The sequence below is a fragment of the Typopeltis vanoorti genome, chromosome 9 (assembly GCF_054136105.1).
Source record: "Typopeltis vanoorti isolate ZY-2024b chromosome 9, IOZ_Tvanoo_1.0, whole genome shotgun sequence".
In the NCBI taxonomy this organism is placed as follows: domain Eukaryota; kingdom Metazoa; phylum Arthropoda; class Arachnida; order Uropygi; family Thelyphonidae; genus Typopeltis; species Typopeltis vanoorti.
This window is the reverse complement of record NC_143557.1, coordinates 71,006,834-71,025,251: the sequence shown is the minus strand read 5'-3', so window position 1 is coordinate 71,025,251 and position 18,418 is coordinate 71,006,834. Positions and strand designations below refer to the sequence as shown.

The following is an 18,418-nucleotide window of genomic DNA, read 5'->3' as shown; positions in this document are numbered from 1 at the left end:
GGGGATGGTTGACAGACAGATATCAAAAAGCGATATACAGTGGTTTCCTCAGGGGTCAGTCCTTGAGCCATTATTATTCAATCTATACGTTAATGACATCAGACAGGATCTAACATCAGATGTGCAATTGTTTGCCAATGATGTGAAGACAGGCAGAGCAATCAGGGATGCTACTTATATTCAGCACTTACAAAATGATTTGAATAGGCTGGAAATTTGGGCAAATGAAAATGGCTATCAGTTTAATGTTAGTGAGTATAAAATTATGCACTTTGGTGTGATTAGAGTTCCAGCAGCATATTATATTAGTGGGGTTATGCTACAAGAAACTGAGGAGGCAAGGGATCTTGGCATATTGGTGGATAGGAATTTTAAGTTCAAAGGTCACATAGCAAAAGTTGCAAATACAACTCAGAGGATAATTGCAATGTTGAAGCACAAACCTCGACATGTAAGGATAAGGAAGTTATTTTGCCTCTTTATAGCTTTGATAAGACCATACCTGGATTATTGTGTGCAGATTTGGTCTCCCTGTTCCAAGGGGATAAAGCAGCTATGGAAAGGGTGCAAAGAAGAGTTAGAAAGATTATGAGGACAGGTTGCGAGTATGTGGCTTGCAGACTCTGGTTAATGGGAGAAAGAGGGGTGATATGATAGTGGTCTATAAACTTTTGAAATTATTATTATCATCATCATCATGTGACACCTCCAGGGAATCCAAAGCCTCACTGAGGGAGGGCACCTACTCTACAGCTCTCAGTCTCCACCACTCAAATCCACCACTAGTATTTGCACAGACAATCACAAATATCCATGCTCATGGCAGGATTCAAACCCACAGCCTTTTGGATGGAGAGTGGATAAGCTAACCACTTGGCCGACCTGGGAATGGATGTTATAGAATACAATCTGATGAAATTTTTCGTTATATGGAAGGTGGGGAGAGAACACAGAGGGCATCCATGGAAGTTAAGTTTGTTCACAGTCAAGAAAGGGGTAAGAGAAGTACGACACTGGTTTGGGTGATTTATAGCCTTCCTTGACTCCCTGGATGTCTCAGATAATAATACTGAAAACAAAAGTGTGTAAGAAATTTGATAAAGAATCCAAGTAGAGCAGCTTTCATTTGTGAACTGTAAAACTGAAATACAAAAATATCATTCAAGAAAAAAAATGAAACATTTTGGAAATAAGAACCAAACCTTGGAGGCTTAATTCAGATTCAAGACGTTAGAGGCAATCATGGAAAAGAAGAAAGCATATCAAAAGTTCCTGGGAAGTAAAACTAGCTAAACAAAAGTCATAGGGAGACTTTGGTAAGAACACAGAAAATAAATATCAGGAAAGTGGCAAAACAATCTGGAGGCTAATGAAACAAGTTTAGAAATGGAGGAAAGAATACTAGAAAAGGAATCAAATATGCCTTTTCTAGTACAAAAAGGGAGCTGAGATCCCTTTTGAAAGACATGAAAACTAAAGATAAGATATTCTAGATGTCTGGAATAATTACTTTGAAAGATTCCTAAATAAATCAAGCAGCGACAGCACAGTAGTAGAAAACATTCAACAGGGGTGCAATCAGGAGTACATATCAATACTTGAGGCAGAAAAAAAAAAAGCTATCAAAAAATATGAAAAGGCACTGAAGTAGATGCTGAGATATGGAGGTATAAATGTATGTACAGTAGCTAACTGCTTCTTCCCCCCCACACACAGAAGCACAAGAACATAGCAGATCAGTGTCATGTGCAGATGAGGACTGAGAAAGAAGAAACCTATTACTATTCTTAAAGAGCTGTAGGTTGAAATTTTTGGGAAACATATAAGGAAGGCTGTTGTAGGGGACAGAGGTAGATGGAATAAGCGAGGAAAAGCAAGTTTGATGTGTTTGCAGTACTGTAAAGGGATGTTGGACAGCAGCTGCTCGTTTTAATCAGGCCTAACAGCAACTGGAGGAATGAGGTTTTGCCAATTCATTGGAGCAGTGACAAATAGAAGTACTTCTAGAAGAGACAGAGCTGAAACATTGCATTTTGAGATAGAGTTGAAGTGATCCTGTGAGGGAAGGATCATCTATGAGTTGAGTTGCTCTCCTCTGGACAGCATCAAGAATTTTTAAGGAGGTTTTAGTTGCACTAACCCAAATGTATGTGTGTACAGTATTCTAAGGATGGGTGGATTTGGGATTTATATAGAATGCCTAGTTTTTCAGAAGCTAATGAAGAGGTTGAAGGCAAATGTCAGCCCAAGGAGAGAGATCATCCTGTCCAGTGATTACTGAAAATGAGGGAGGATGAGTTGAGATCCCTTTTTGGAAGAGAAAAGACAGGACTGCATTTTAGCAGCATTGAAGGTGACTAGGTTATCTTTGCCCCACTGAAAGATGATATAGAGATCAGTGTTTGAGACACTGGTTGCAAATGATCTTGATGCAATCAGTAGACATATGGAAGTTATCTACTTTTATAAAGTTCTGATAGGACCATAAGTGTGGAACAAACAAGCAAGCAATTCAAAGAGAAACAAAATACAAGGCAAATGTCAAATAGATAATTATATAGGATTAATAATCTTCCAAACTTTTAGGATAGAGAGGCAATAATTGAGATTTAAATTTGAATGATATAACAGAACCTCTGAACTTTTCTTTGTATGTTCCAATTTAAAATTGCTTCTAAAGCCTGTGTAGCTCAGTGGATGTGGCGTTTGCACACCACCGCGCTTGGCCGCACGAAGGAAGTCTTGGTTTCGAGTCTAGTCGGCGACTAGAGGAAATTTTTCTAAGCCTTTTTTCGACCGGTTCCCGAGTTAGTCGATCTCTGGCACGGGCAAGCAGGTTTTTCCTCCCGGAAACTCGGGTTTTTCGTCCTGTAAACTCAAGAAAATCGACCGTAGAACCCACATTATTTCAGACATTAAATATATTGTGTTAGGGTTAGGGACCACGAGATGGCGGCACATTTGAGCCGTCTCTCTTCACTGCGTACCGCTTAATTAGTAATAGCCTTGGGCCACCTGTCTCTGATTGGGTACCAGTGGAGATTGAACTGCCCACTCAGTCTCCAAAAGTTAGATAGGGCTAAATGGCCTCGCCTACTCCCGTATATACGGGAATAAAAAGGCGTTAGCTGATTTTTTTTAAAATTACTTCTATAGAAAAGGTGAACTCTGTTCCAGATGATGTGTTTAGTCTCGATACTGTGTTATGCAAGATCACACTTGATGTTCAGTACTTCTTATCCCCCCCCCCCCAACAGAACAGCATATTTGTACAAAATACATTAGATTACAATCACAAGGAATCTGGTAAACAGACAGAGGCACACTTTTTGTAGTTGGTGATGGATATCAGGTGAAACATCTCTCTTCAACAACAGGTTCAGAAATGGAACCTTGCATTTTAATGTAATATTTTTGGATGTATAATTTTAAGTCTATTATTCATTGAATGCACACGAGTTGTAGCCAAAAGAAGTATGAATGATACATCTATTAAAGAGTTGAAAACTCAAGTTTTCTGGGAGGGAGGCATAATGTATAAACTTTGTATATATATTTGCCAGTAATGTAATGTTTGATATATACTGGCTGACAAGGTATTAGAAACAGAGGCTATATGAGTGACAATGAGGGTAAACTTCCAGAACTTGACTTTTCCATAGTAAATATGAATGTACTATGGACTCTATGTAAAAAGGTAGATAATTCATTTTCAAAATGAGGCCAAGTAATAGAGTCAGAGAGTTGAGAATGAATGATGGAAAACAAAGATAGTTTATTTACTTCTACTTCTACATGGTTTAAATAATAATAAACCAAGGGTGGACCCATGGCCCATCTTCCATTTACAGATCGTATTTTTTTTTTAGTTGAAATATCCAATTTCATAGATTAATGTATTTTCAGAACATCTGGAGGAAAATTTCATATAGAAGGCAATAGTTTTAGCCAATGGGATGACCACTGACTGAAATCGACCCAAATATCTGACATTTTTTAGAAAATATATAGAGGTTTTAGCAAATGATTCAATGTCTGATATATGCACTTAACAGGTAGAACAAGAACTTCTACATATACTATAGTGGAGAAGAGTTAATACAGTTCATAATGGATCTCAAAGACTATGTATTTTTAGGAATGACTGCAATTTCTTTATAATATTATTATTATTATCCCAGCTTACAACTTCGTCAAGAAGCTTATTCAGTTGCCTAATATATGTTTTGGGAGTTATAATTTTTCTTAATATGTAGATATATCTTCCTCTCATAATTGCCTTTATTTATTACCATTATGACTTTCTCTTTATCTGCTTTTGAAATAGAATATTTATATATGACAATTTTGCTCAACTTAGGAGGTAACTTGGCTTCACATAAAGCTGCAGCAACTTGAAACCAAAGTCTTAAAATAATTATAACACTGGAGGAAAACTCACTTAAAATACTTTATTAGCATAGAATTTTTGTCAAAGTATCATAGGCATTGTCAGTACAAGATCTCAAAATGACAAATGAACATTAACTGACAATTCTAAAGAGCACCACCTAAGTAGCCAATGGTAAGATAACTAAATTTCCTAACTTATTTAAAAAAAAAAAAAAAAAAAAATTATATATTTAGAACAAAATAAAGTTGGAAAAGATTAGCTGATAGATGTAGGCCATTGGATCTGTTTAAGTTAGGAAAGTGAAGTCGTTTCACATGTTTCTTTATAAAGCCGTTCTACGAGGAACTGACTTTTATGAAGAATTCTTGTTTTGTTCCATTGAACTCTGTCTAGTGCTGATAGCATGCTCTGCAAGTCCAGACTGTTCACACTCACGGTATTTAATATAAGGTGTGTTCTTGTAGCCAAATAGAAGTAGATCTTCCTGTTTGTCTAAAATACGATAACCCACAAGAGCAAGGAATCTGAGGCGAAAGGCAACAAAAATATTCAAACAATTTTAAAACTTTCACTATGTGTTCACTAATGCCTTGCACATAAGGGATAGGAATGAGAATTATTTCTTCTGTATTTGAAGAGGTAGAGATACCATAACTATTAAAAGCTCTCTTGATGAAAGAATACTTAAAACTATTAGATAAAAAGGTGGAATTAATAGGTTACTCTTTCTGTAACAGTTTGTCTTAAGAACATTAGGAATGGGCCTCATGTATTTTAATAGTTTCAGCCTTTTGAACAGGATGGTGATGAGATTCAGCATGAATGTAATGCCCTGTATGAGTCTTCTTCCGAAAAACTGAGAAATCTGCTTGATGAAGAATTAAAAGATCTAAAAAGGCTAACTGCTTATTTACTTATTCTAGGGTGAACTGGATCCTGGACAAGGTGCATTTAATTTTAGAAAGAAACTGCCATTCCAAACTGCAAAAATATCATCCACCATGAGTAAGTCTAGGAGAAATGTTATCAAAAATAAGTTGTTCAAAGTGTTCTATGAAGTTGGTGAGAGCAGGAGAAATAGGATTGTCCATTGCCGTTCCTTTGATTTGTTGACTTAACTTGTTTTTAAAGGAGAAATAACCGAAATGTATTATAAAATCAAATATTTTAACAATGTCTGAAGGAAATTCTCGAAGTAATTCAATGCTGTCAGATAAAGGAACATTAGTAAACAAGGAAGAATTTAAATATGCCAATTCACAGTATTTTATTACTGAAACAAAGACTACGCTTGATATTATGCATAAAATCAAGATATGGGATGGTTTTAGGGATGATTGTAACATTGTGTCCTTCAGCAAACATGGAAGTTTTTCATAACCATAATTTTAAGATTAGGTGAGTCCCTAGTGTGGTTAAGTTTTGTTGATGTGTTTGCCATTTGGCCCCATGAACAAGACATTTTTTTTGTCACCTAAACATCTAAACAGCCAGCACCTCAAAATTTAATTTCCCAGTAGAAAAATAATCTAAAATTGTTTATCTTTTCTCGACACATCAATCACCTATCTTTTAGATGGTTCGCTGTTTTTTTCTGTTTACAGAAAGCCAACACACACACCAGAAGATATCTACATAAACAAGTACATAATCATCCAGCCCAATAGTATGGTATTTTGAAAATACTTATACACAGAGCCATTTGTTCTAATGATACAGTTCTTTCCAGAGAACTTAAATATCTAAGTCATACTTTCTTCACCAATGGCTACAATGCTTATAAAATAGAGAAAATATTTCAAGGCCCCCATTACTTCTCCCTGCTCTAACAAAGCATCACTATTTCTATTCCCTATGCAGAGGAGAGGAAAGATTAGCAAAACAAGTGTTCTCTGCCAGATTGGCAGGAAAACCAAGATATAGGTGGATTAATACAGTAAAAAGTGCCCTAGAAGATAGAAATATAAGATCTGATAATGTTGGAGTCTTGTGCCAGGCATTTGATGTCAGAGGTACATCAGAAAAGATACCCAAAGTACTAATAAAACATGGACTTTGTACCACATTCAAACTGCAGGTTAAACTAGCAACTCTGATCCTCTAGCATGTTAATGAGCTGTTAATATCTGTCTTGGAGAACAAAAAAAATACATTCACTACCATTATTATGGCAAGTCAGGACTAGTAGACGATACTTGGACACCTCTTCACACAGGCTTAGATGGAAGAAAACCAATGTGGTATTTAGAAGTCACTCCAGAGCAGAAAGATTATTTTTAGTTGGCTATGAAGAATTCTCCTAACTTGAACAAGTATGGTTGCAGTAAGTTGCCAGACTCATTTTAAGGTCAACTCCTAGACAGCTATAATACTTCTTTTTTACAACATTAGAGGGCTCCAAATTAGGACTGTAGATCTTTTATGTTACAATTTGAATTGTTTCACTTACTGTGATGTGTAAACTATAACACGAGGTTTTGTGCTCTGAAATGCTGGTTTGAAATCCAGCAAAATTAATACTGTTAAAATAAGTTATGAATATGGTTAAATATTACTATTTAGTTTTGTTTGCTAAAATAAACATTGAATTATACTTTACTTTTGCATGGAATATGTTTGTTTTGTGTTTATCAAAATAAGAATTAGAAAACAAAATTAATGAATTTTGTATATTCAATTTTTCAGACAAATCTTATGGATACAAGGAAGACTATCATTATGGCAATTTAGACCAGAGGAGGAAAATGCATGCAAGATGATGGGAAAGCAAATTTATAGAATTATTGAGCGATAACTACTTAAGCAGCATGTGATGGAACTCACAAAACGAAAACATTGAATGTAGTAATAGTGTTTGAAAACATGTCTATAAAAAATGATTTATTCTTCCAATTAGTGAGAGTGATAATGCTTGTAACAACTTTTGACTAAAAAGGGATGTATGTTGAAGTAAAAGACAGGAGATGATAAAAAAAGCTGAGAAGACAGCTGAAACCAGTGCCTTGTCATGGGAAGCAACATAGTAGAGAAATAAACAGTGCAGAAGTAGCTAAAGTATGACTGAAAGAAGAATTAGCTCCACCAGAAGAGAATGTTACTGACATGAGTGATGGTGAAAGTGTGAAATCTGATTAACAAAAGTTAGCTAAATAGGCCAAAGGATATTGGAGAGAATTTTATTACTATGTAGCAAGTAATAGGAGGAGAGAATGTGAACGATACTAAAAAACAATCCCTAATGAGTGGAATGAGAGCAAGATAATTCCATTACACCAGAGTGGGACTAGGACTGATGCAGTGAATTATAGACTAATCGCTATCTCCAGTGGAATCATCAATATATATTGCATCCATAGGTTGGTAATAAGCACTACATTCCTCCATAGAAGACTAAACTATCATGTATGGAGTGGCAACAAAGTTGAATATGCCATGATACTTCTGGGTTTTGCTAAGGTATGTGACAGGAATCCATACAGGAGGTTGTTATACTACATAAACTCGAAGGGATGGATATGCAAAATAAACTTGTGGCATGGATATGAGAGTAGCTGAACTGATATATGAAGATGCTAAGTAAGAAAAGGAAAGTAACTGGTATACTATGGGGGTTCTGTATTTGGAACATTATCTTTGTATATTATTAATATTGAGGATATTAGAAAGTTATATCCAGTGATCTGCTGCTGATATAAGTCGGAGAGAATTTTGTAGCAAGTAATAAGAATATTATGTCCCCACTAATTTCATATTATCTTCCCTTTAACATATTAGGCTCAATAGCCTGTAATAATCAAGCAACTGGCTTCACATTAACCTAATTAATGTTATGATAGGGAGGCTAATCCTGTATATACAGTGCTATGTTCTCTGGTCAGTTGTGGGATGAAACACCCTGCTACTTCTAAGGTTTTTCACATCCTAGATAGGATTTGAACCCAGTGATCTAATACTATGGAAAATCTTAAAAAATCACTTTTTTTTTAGATAGATATTGCCATGAAATTTACTAGGCCTACACTATATTGTTAACACATCTCAGTAAAAAGTGTATTCCAACTTCTCTGTAATTAAAAAAAAAAAAAAAGCAACTAATTTATCAGACTGAATTATTAAAACCTTAAGAATATTCCATGCTTAGATAATTTTTTTTCTATCAACAATATCAATAAATAAAACATCCTTTTATGCTTCATTAAATTATAACTCTTTCTCTCTTGTTTTGGCAAATGACCTTTCTGCAACTTAATCTCTACTGATCAGTGCTATATTTTCATTCTTAAATCACTGTACAGTTAAGAACAAAATATATTATTTTTTTCATTTTATTTTCATTTTACAATATATGACAATTATCAACTGTAACAACAACACACATACACCATTCAGTATAGCTGATACTATTCTAAAACTTACCAGAAACCCTGCAAATGATGTCATAAATCCTTCCTTAATAAGTTCCCATATCCCTCCAAATTCATCATCGTCAACTTTTTGAAATGTACTTGAATACGCATAAACTGCAATGGCATTTGCAATACAGAATCTGTTAAAGGAAAAAAGTGCTAGAGAATCCTTTCAAATGTAATCCCTTTAGAATCATGCTATTCCAGTAAAAATAAAGATTTATACTAATCCAAGAGATAATTGTACTAAAAAAGAATATGCAAATGTTTACCTGCAATAAGTTACACAATTATACAATGAATTATAACTGATTTATGGAGTCAAAGCATAAATTAAGCAGAATAGTGAGTACTACTGCTTTCTTTAAAGATATTTATTCATGTGTTTCAATCACTGAAATAAGAAAAAATACATTCATGTGGAGGGAGACCATTTATCCATGACACTTTTATAAAAGGTAACAGTAAGTGATCCTTACAGAAAAAAATAAAGCTTAATACATAACATCTACATATTACATACTATAACTTTAATCATATCACTGTGCATTAATTAAAATTCAAAATGTCATTCTAATTAATAATTAAAATATATTTAGATCATTCCGAATTAAGATATAGTAGCAAATGAGACTTGAAATGTAGGTAAAAAGATTGCTTAACTATAAACACCACTCATACACAAAAGTTCTTTATCTAAATGTAACAGGAACGTTTTTTTAAAAATATAATAGAATTCTGGTAAAATAAATATCAATCATCTGAAATTCTGTTAAAGTGAACAGGAAAAAGACATTCAAATTTAAAATTAGCATATATAATAAACATCTGAAGGCTGTTAAGAATATATAATTATAAATTCTGAGTAATGAATTTTAACTAACAATTTATAATTATATATTTTCAGCAGCTTTCAATGTTTATGCTTATTATAATGTGCTAATTTTAAATCTAAATGTTATTTAAATTCGTCATCGTCGTCCGGTAGCATCCTCTAGCAAGATGGTTGCAGCAGATGAGCAGCTCCATTTCTCTCTCTCTGTGTCTGTCACCTCCATCATCCTTAAACCAGTCCATTCCACGTCTTTTCTTCCCCTCAACTTTCCCTTGTAATATAGTTCTTGCCAGGTGTCCCGAAGAACCTCTCAGAAGATGTTCTGCAAATCTGGTCTTTCTTTGCATAATATTCTTGAACAGTGTTCTTTCCATCCCAACTCTTCTTGATTTGATATTCTCTCTGTATAGCTATCTTTCTATAACATCCTTCTTTCCATATCTCTCTTTCTGAGTGTCCATGACTCACTTCCATAACTTGCAATACTCCAAACTGTTGCTTTAACTATTCCAATTCTAACACTTATTTTAATATTCTTGTTTATTAAAATTCTCTTCATTTCCATAAATGCCGATTTAGCTTTGCCTATTCTATTTCTAATGTCCAACTCTGAAGTTCCTTTCTCTGAGATCCAGCTACCTAAATATCGAAATCTTTCCTCCACATCTTATCTTTACATTATCTCCTATTTTTCTGCCCATTATCATTATCTTGGTCTTCTTGGTGTTAATTCTTAGTCCATACTATTTACAAGAGTTTTTCACTTTCTGCCATCACCCACATATCTTAAGTTATTAATGATTCTTCCATTTATTTTTATTCCTTCTTCTACATCCTCAAGTGCCTCTCTAAGCATCTGTTCACTATAAAGGTTAAACAATAATGGTGATAACTTGCATCCTTGTCTAACTCCTCTCTCTCTCCACCCTGAATTCTCCTGTTTCCTTTCCATTTAATTGTTATTTAAATTATGAAGTTAAAATTTATAACTTAATAAATGCTAAACTAAGTTTTATCTTTGGAAATTGATTTTTCCAAAGATAAAGGAAAAATCACTTACGAACCTCCAACAATTTCTACCCATATATTATGGTTTTGCAATAAATTAAATGTACACAAATAAGTTGAAACTGAATTTTTCAATAAGATTAAAAAAAAAAAAAATTTGTATATGTGAGCACTGATCTATATAAAAGGTTTGAACTAAGTATTATACTGTTATAAGCATCACTCGATATTACTAGAGATAATCTTCATTACTCAGTATAAGACTCAGTATACCTTGATTACTGGAGACATGAAACGGTTTGAGAAACACCATGTTTGGTCTTAGAGAATGGTTCCTGCATTACTTAATCCTGTCCATCCTACCCATAGCATATAATACTCAAAAGTGTGTCTAATCTTTTGTTCCTTATCCCTCTTCTACAGGTTAGTGTATATATATATATATACACGGTGGTATATACTAACACTGAATGAGTTATTTACAAGTTTGCTGAAGCACAAAAATGTTAGTACTGTTGAAATTCAGTAAGGTTTTTAAGCAATTGTAGATGTCAATACAATATATCACTGGGTATGGAGAATCAAAATAAGTGGGAGGCCAAAAACCACAACTAATGATTTCTATAAGTTGAGAGCTGAGGTTAATCAGAGAAAATCAATGAATGTCAGATAAACCAGCACAGAAATTCAACATTGGATTAGCATAAACCAAACTAAATGTTTTGGCTTATGCTAAATGTCCAATCCTCACCTTCTCGTGGTGCACCCTGTTGGGTATCTACTTTGATACTGAACGAACGAGGATGGGCTGGCAATTTGGGATTTAGCCGACCAAATTGTATTCTTATTGGTTAAACCAAAATAAAAAATGATGGTACAACATGACAAAATTTCATGCCGGCTGGGGCGTCGATCGGTTAAACAAGGCCCCCGTTGTTTTCGCCAGGGAACCAGGGAGAACAGCGAAAAGTCAGCTACTGGAACAAATCTGAAAACAAACCCCAACTCAACATCACCAGAGTTAAAGATCGGTACTATCAACGTAAGAAGCCTGAATGGCAAAGAAATGGAGCTAGCTGAAGAATTAGATAAGTACCAGATCGACATAATAGGGGTGACTGAAACAAAAAAGACCAAAACTGGTGAGATCTTTCTGAGCAATAAATACAAAATGTTATATTCAGGCAATAACAATCAAGGAAAAGAAGGAGTAGCCATAGTATTCAACACAAAATACGAGGCTAATCTTCTTGAATAGCAGTCAGTCTCAAGTAGAGTAATGTGGGCAAATATGAGAATGGGGAACTGGACAATGAGACTTATTTGTGCCTATGGTCCCACAGAAGGCTCTACTAAGGTAGAAGTGGAGGAATTTTTTGAGCCTTTAGAAAAAGCAACTGACACAATGAAAAAGGAAAAGTTGGTCCTTGTTGGGGATCTAAATAGTAGAGTAGGAAATGATTGTGAGACATACAAAAATATCTTGGGAAAATTTGGAGAAAAGAGGAAAGCTAATAATAATGGCAAATATCTGTTGGATTTCTGCTCAGGACATGGACTGGTTATTACTAACACCATGTTCCAACATAAAAATGTGCACAAATTCACATGGAGAGAAGAGGCTAGGAATAAGAAAAGTGTCATTGACTATGTTATTGTTGATAGTGATGTTTTCTCCCTGGTGCAGGACACCAGAGTGTACAGAGGATTTGAAATTGGAAGTGATCACTATTTAGTCTTGAGCAGGATAAAATTGAATTTCATATTGAAAAGAATAACATGTAAGAAAGTTTTAAAGCGAATAAAAGTTGAGCAGCTCTCAGATGCAAACTGTAGACTAAAATACAGAAATATTATTGAAAAGAAAATGAAAGAGTTTGAGAACAGGAATCAAACCTTGGAGATTCAGTGGCAAACTCTGAAGGAAACATTGATTGATTCTGCCAGAGAAGCATGTGGTGAGGTTGTGTGCAAAGATAAAAAAATCAGAACTCCCTGGTGGACACAGGAAGTTAAAAAGGCAGTGAAGGAAAAGAAGAAAGCATATCAAAAGTTCCTGGCAAATAAGTCAGCTTTTACTCTTACAGAATACAGAGACAAATGTAAGAAAGCTAAACAGTGTGTAAAACTAGCTAAACAAAAGTCATGGGAGGACTTTGGCAAGAATATAGAAAATAAATATCAAGAAGGTGGCAAAATATTCTGGAGGTTGTTTAAGAAGCTTAGGAATGGAGGAAAGAGTGCTGTAAAAGGAATTAGAGATGATAAAGGTGAAATGAAAGCAGGAGAAAAAGATATCCTTGAAGTATGGAGTAATTACTTTGAAAAACTGCTAAATGAAACAAGCAGTGATGACAGCACAGTGATAAAAAACACTGACCAGGCATGCAGTCAGGAATACATATCCATACTTGAAGTAGAAAAAGCCATCAAAGGCTTGAAATGTGGAAAGGCAGCAGGAGTAGATGATATTCGACCAGAAATGCTGAAGTATGGTGGTATAAGAGTCTTACAGTGGCTGCATTGCATAGTTCAGAAAGCCTGGACAGAGGGACGAATTCCCGATGATTGGAGTAGAGCTCTCATAGTACCCATATATAAAAAGGGAAATAAAACTGAATGTGAGAATTACAGAGGTATTTCCATACTGAGTGTTCCTGGCAAGATCTATGCAAGTATACTTGAGAAACGGTTGAGAAGAATAGTGGAAGAAAAGCTTGGTGAAGAACAAGCTGGATTCAGGCCAAATAGAGGCTGTCAGGATCAAATCTTCACTTTACGACAAATAGTCGAGAAAGCATGGGAATATAACAGAGATCTGTATTTAAGTTTTGTCGATTTGGAAAAGGCATATGACAAGGTGCCAAGAGAGAAGCTATTCAATACGCTGCAGTTATATGGTGTCAATGGGGCATTATATCAAGCAATACTTAGTCTTTATTTGAGTTGTGAGTCAGCAGTTAGAATTGAAGGAAGTACAGGAAGATGGTTTAATGTTAAATCTGGTATGAGACAAGGATGTACATTATCCCCTCTGTTATTCATTATCTATATGGATCACATTATGAAGGAATGTGGTATTAAACCTGATATCAAAATTGGAGATGTTAATGTCAGCTCTTTGCTTTATGCGGATGATGTTATACTTCTAAATAAATCCGCTACAAGTCTGCAAGATTCTCTGACTAAATTGAATAGCTGTTGTAATAGATATGGTATGAAGGTCAGCAATAAAAAGACAAAGACAATGAAAATAGGCAGAATCATTGAAAATGTCAACTGTGTTGTGAATGGAGAACCTGTGGAACAAGTAAAACATTTTAGCTACTTAGGCACAATTTTTACTGAAGATGGTAAACTAAATATAGAAATAGACAACAGAATCAGCAAAGCTGGTATCGTGGGAAGTCAATTGAATAAATTCATATGGAATAAGAAAGAAATTAGTCGGAACACTAAATTAGCTGTATACAAAACTGTGTTCAAACCAATTTTAACTTATGGATCTGAGAGCTGGGTCAGAAGTAAAACACTTGACCAAAGACTAGAGACCGCAGATATGAGAGTCCTGAGAAAGATTAGAGGCGTGAACAGATGGCATCAATGGCAATATCATATTAAAAATGAGGATATTAGGAAAGAACTTGACATTGTCAGCATCCAGGAATGCGTTAGCAGAGCTAATCTCAGATGGTATGGTCACTTAAATAGAATGGGAGAGGAAAGATTAGCAAAACAAGTGTTCTCTGCCAGGTTGGCAGGAAAACGACCCAGAGGAAGACCAAGATATAGGTGGATTGATACGGTACAAAGTGCCTTAGACGATAGAAATATAAGATCTGATAATGTTGGAGTCTTGACAAGTAACAGACTGATTTGGAGGAAAATTGTAGATAGGAAGTTAGTAATGATGTAATTTTTTCATGTAGTACTGTCATATCCTGTACACCCCTTGAGGGTACATGGCAGGAATTTGATGATGATGATGATGATGAACTTGAGATGAAGGCTGAGTCTATCAATATGACTCTGAAATAAAAATTCAAGCTATGGAATATTGCAACTCTATCTCACTCAGGGTTAAAAAAAACTTGGCACTCAATGTTCTGCCTTTTGGGATAGTAAAGATGTATCCACAATGGCTCTATGGTGAAAGATCACACATCACAATGCAGTGTGAAGGCTTGGAGAAATGTTGAAAGTCTATTTTTCACTAGGTTAGACTATGATAAATTTAGTTTAATCCTTTATCCCAGTGAGAGCAAACACAGTTTGTGTCTGAAAATATCTTCAGGACTGAATATAGTGTTGTACTATCTTACCTGGGTAAGTAGTACAACACCAGGCAACTCGTAGCAAAGGTGGAGCAAGTTACCAACACTCCTATCCTAGTATCTCCCAAAATGCAAAACACATCTGCTTATGGATATGCATACTGTTATGCATTAAGAGATTGGCCACTACCCAGACTAGTTTCGACCTTTATTGAGGTCTCTTCAGTGGGAGCCAGGCCCAGAGTTGGAGATACCAGGCAGAACAGTAGCAAGGTCATCTTTACCTATAGGAGTTGCCAAAAGGTTTGCCACCTTTTTTTTTTTTTTTTATTAAATTACTCTGGATTTAGAGACCTTTTGGCAACTCCTATAGGTAAAGATGACCTTGCTACTGCTTCTGCCTGGTATCTTCAACTCTGGGCCTGGCTCCCACTGAAGAGACCTCAATAAAGGTCGAAACTAGTCTGGGTAGTGGCCAATCCCTTAATGCATAACAGTATACATATCCATAAGGAGATGTGTTTTGCATTATGGGAGATACTGGGATAGGAGTGTTGGTATCTTGCTCCACCTTTGCTAAGAGTTACCTGGTGTTGTACTACTTACCCAGGTAAGATAGTACAACACTATACTCAGTCCTGAGGATATTTTCAGGCGCAAACTGTGTTTGCTCTCACTGGGATAAAGGATTAAACTAAATTTATCATAGACTTTGAGAAAGTTGAAACAATGAATCAAACATGTTCGTTTGCACATAGGGCTCAACTGGACTTTATTTCCTAAACTGAAGACACACGAAGGGTATGTATTCGTTTTGAAAATGACAAATAGATCCAAGCAGGTGGTATATAACGGTTCCAAAAATAATCTAAACAGCATGACAGGTTTAAAAATGTAAAAGAAAATGCAGTACAGTAACGAAGGTATGAAGCGCCTGTGGCAAGTGTCTAACTTGCACCCCGTAACCCCAAAATGACAAAAATTTAAATGTAACTAAATGCAATATATTAAATACTTTTAACCCCATCAAAATGAATTGTAGTGTGTTGCAGAATTTGTGTCTAAAGTGGCATATTGCCAAAATTTAAAAATACAATATAAAATAGCCGACTTTTATATCTATTTATTTATTTTTATTTTTTATGTTTTGCGCCCCAAACCTAGTTGTACCGGTGGCAGGCGCCTCTTTCGCCACGCCCTCGTTACGGCACTGAGAAAGTGTACTGAAAGGGAGGAAGAAAAAGGTGTATGAAAATGAAGTAGAGATTTCATATTATTTTTTGGTTTCTTTTTATTTCAATGTAACTATCACAATGGAGGCATGACTTTTGAAAGAAGCCTCATGCTAATGTGCTATAAGTTTCCAACATTTCATAGGTGTAGTTATCGAAAAAAATATACATTTGCACATGATTCCTCCCACAAAAGGTTTTAATCCTAGTTGCGAACAAATTATTCCAAACAAGCTGAATTTTCATCAAGTGTTTGGTTTTAGTTCACTATTTTGGTTGAGTGCTGTATGTTTACCTGTCTCTATGATGTTTATTAATAGTGCGTGTTTTTAATAGGGTAAACAAGTTGACATTCGTAGGGTATATTCATGTTGTGTAGCTATAAAATGGATATATCTCCAAGAAAGCGTTCAAAAATATGTACTCTTTCTCAGCACACATCGATGACTCAAAGACAAATTGCCAATGAGTGCGGTGTTGGTTTGAGTACTGTTAATGCAATTTTAAAGAGATTTCGGGAGACAGGTACCTTTTACTTCTGACAGAAAAGGAAAACTACACTTACTCATTAGAAAAAGCAAAATGAATCTGAGGTTGTCTGCTGTAGCCTTAAATAGAGACTTGCCAGCTAGTGGGATTAATGTTTCTGATATGACAGTCCGTTGAAGATTGTTGGAAGCGACAAGGACTGCCCACAGATCTGCTGAGAAGTGGAAGAAGTTTGTATGCTCAAATGAGAGCCTTTTTGTTTGCAAATCAGCAGCAGCTGAGAAGACTTTTCCTGCCCCTTCAACAAGCTCCTAAACACCCAGCTAAAAGATGTTCCTCTTGGGTTGTTTTAAACATGACGGTCCAGTGGCGCACTCAGGATTTAATCTTTGGGTGAGGGGTGGGGGATAGTTGAGTACATGATTTGAAAATACACGCTATGCATTGCATACAACCTATGGATGAGCATCTGCAGTGATCGCCAATAAATGATACCATAATTCTCTGGCCCAGCTCAGACAAACGAAGTAGCGCTCGGTCTGCCAGAGCACTGCTTCGTTCGCCTTGTGTTCACAGCGGCAGTGATTCCCGAGAGATATAGGGTAACCCACCTTATGTGACCGCTAATTCATAAGTAGAAATAGAAGACACGACACAACATAAATAAAAAAGTGAATTTTAGTTAAGAAAAGATTTTAAAAACATTTTCTAGTGTTTTCTTTCCTTTTTCTTTTTTTTTTTTTTTGGGGGGGGGAGGCAGGGTCCCTTGGCCACCCCCTCCCTGGGTGCGCCACTGTGACTGTCTAGGATCACTTGTGCCTGTTGACTGTATGATGAAAAGTGACCAATACATAAAAAATATGGGAGAAAATAGTACCCACAGATCCAGAAAGACAAAGAACTCATCTTCCAACAGGATCTCACTCCATGCCACACTTCAAAAAAAGTGAAAGAGTTCCTCAAAAATCCAACATCCAATTGCCTTGGTGGCCAGGTAACTCTCCTGGCCACCAAAAAAATTCGTGGGCCATAGTGAAAAAGAGACTTAGAAAATTAAATTGTGATACAAAGAATAACTTAATAAAATTCATTATAAAAGTATGGTTTCAAAATGCAGAAATAAAAAAAAAGGTGTTCTACATTGGTAGAGTCCATGCCTAAGCAAGCGAATTAATGAACTTATTAGGAACAGAGGAGCACATAAATTATTAGGTAAAGTTGGAGTTGAATTTTTGTACTTATTTTCTTGCAAAATTAAAATTTTTCTTTAAATGTGTGTTCAGATTAATTTGTTCGCTACTGTATAGTACATTAGGACCATGAGTTGGCTACAGATAAACCCTGAGGACTTGCACAATTGTAAAATGCATTTTTGGAAATTATGGAGACAACTACCGTGTTTGAATAAAAACTTTAGTTTACTATTACTAAAATTTTACAATTCGACGTTTCGACCTTTATGTCAAGGTCATCTTCTGGAGTGTACAAATATACACAGGAAACAAGCTATACTACAATCATACTGGTTCGTTAAAGACACTGACTAACCGCTACCACAATTGTTGGCCTGACCTCTGGTGGAAAAAAAAAAATGATACATCAACGCTAGAGTCCTATTATTTGTGTTGTCTACTATATACATATATTAACATCATTCCAGCCAGTTGGAGTGGAATGGTTTCTAATAATAGCAGATTGGCTAGAGTCCTGACTTATGTTGAATCTTTCAAATTAGGTTGGCTGAATGTGTGCCATCCAGATCCTTGGAATTTTCATACCAT

The 18,418-nt window shown here is 35.5% G+C and overlaps 1 protein-coding gene across 1 annotated transcript in view; it reads right to left on the bottom strand.

The window, feature by feature from the left end:
* LOC150103137 (GEL complex subunit OPTI) overlaps positions 1–18,418 on the bottom strand; it is a 66,489-nt gene that overhangs the window by 9,854 nt on the left and 38,217 nt on the right. The window contains exon 3 of the mRNA XM_090398144.1: positions 8,810–8,939. Within this exon, the coding sequence (XP_090254270.1) occupies positions 8,810–8,939 (130 nt within the window). The remainder of the gene's footprint in view (positions 1–8,809; positions 8,940–18,418) is intronic.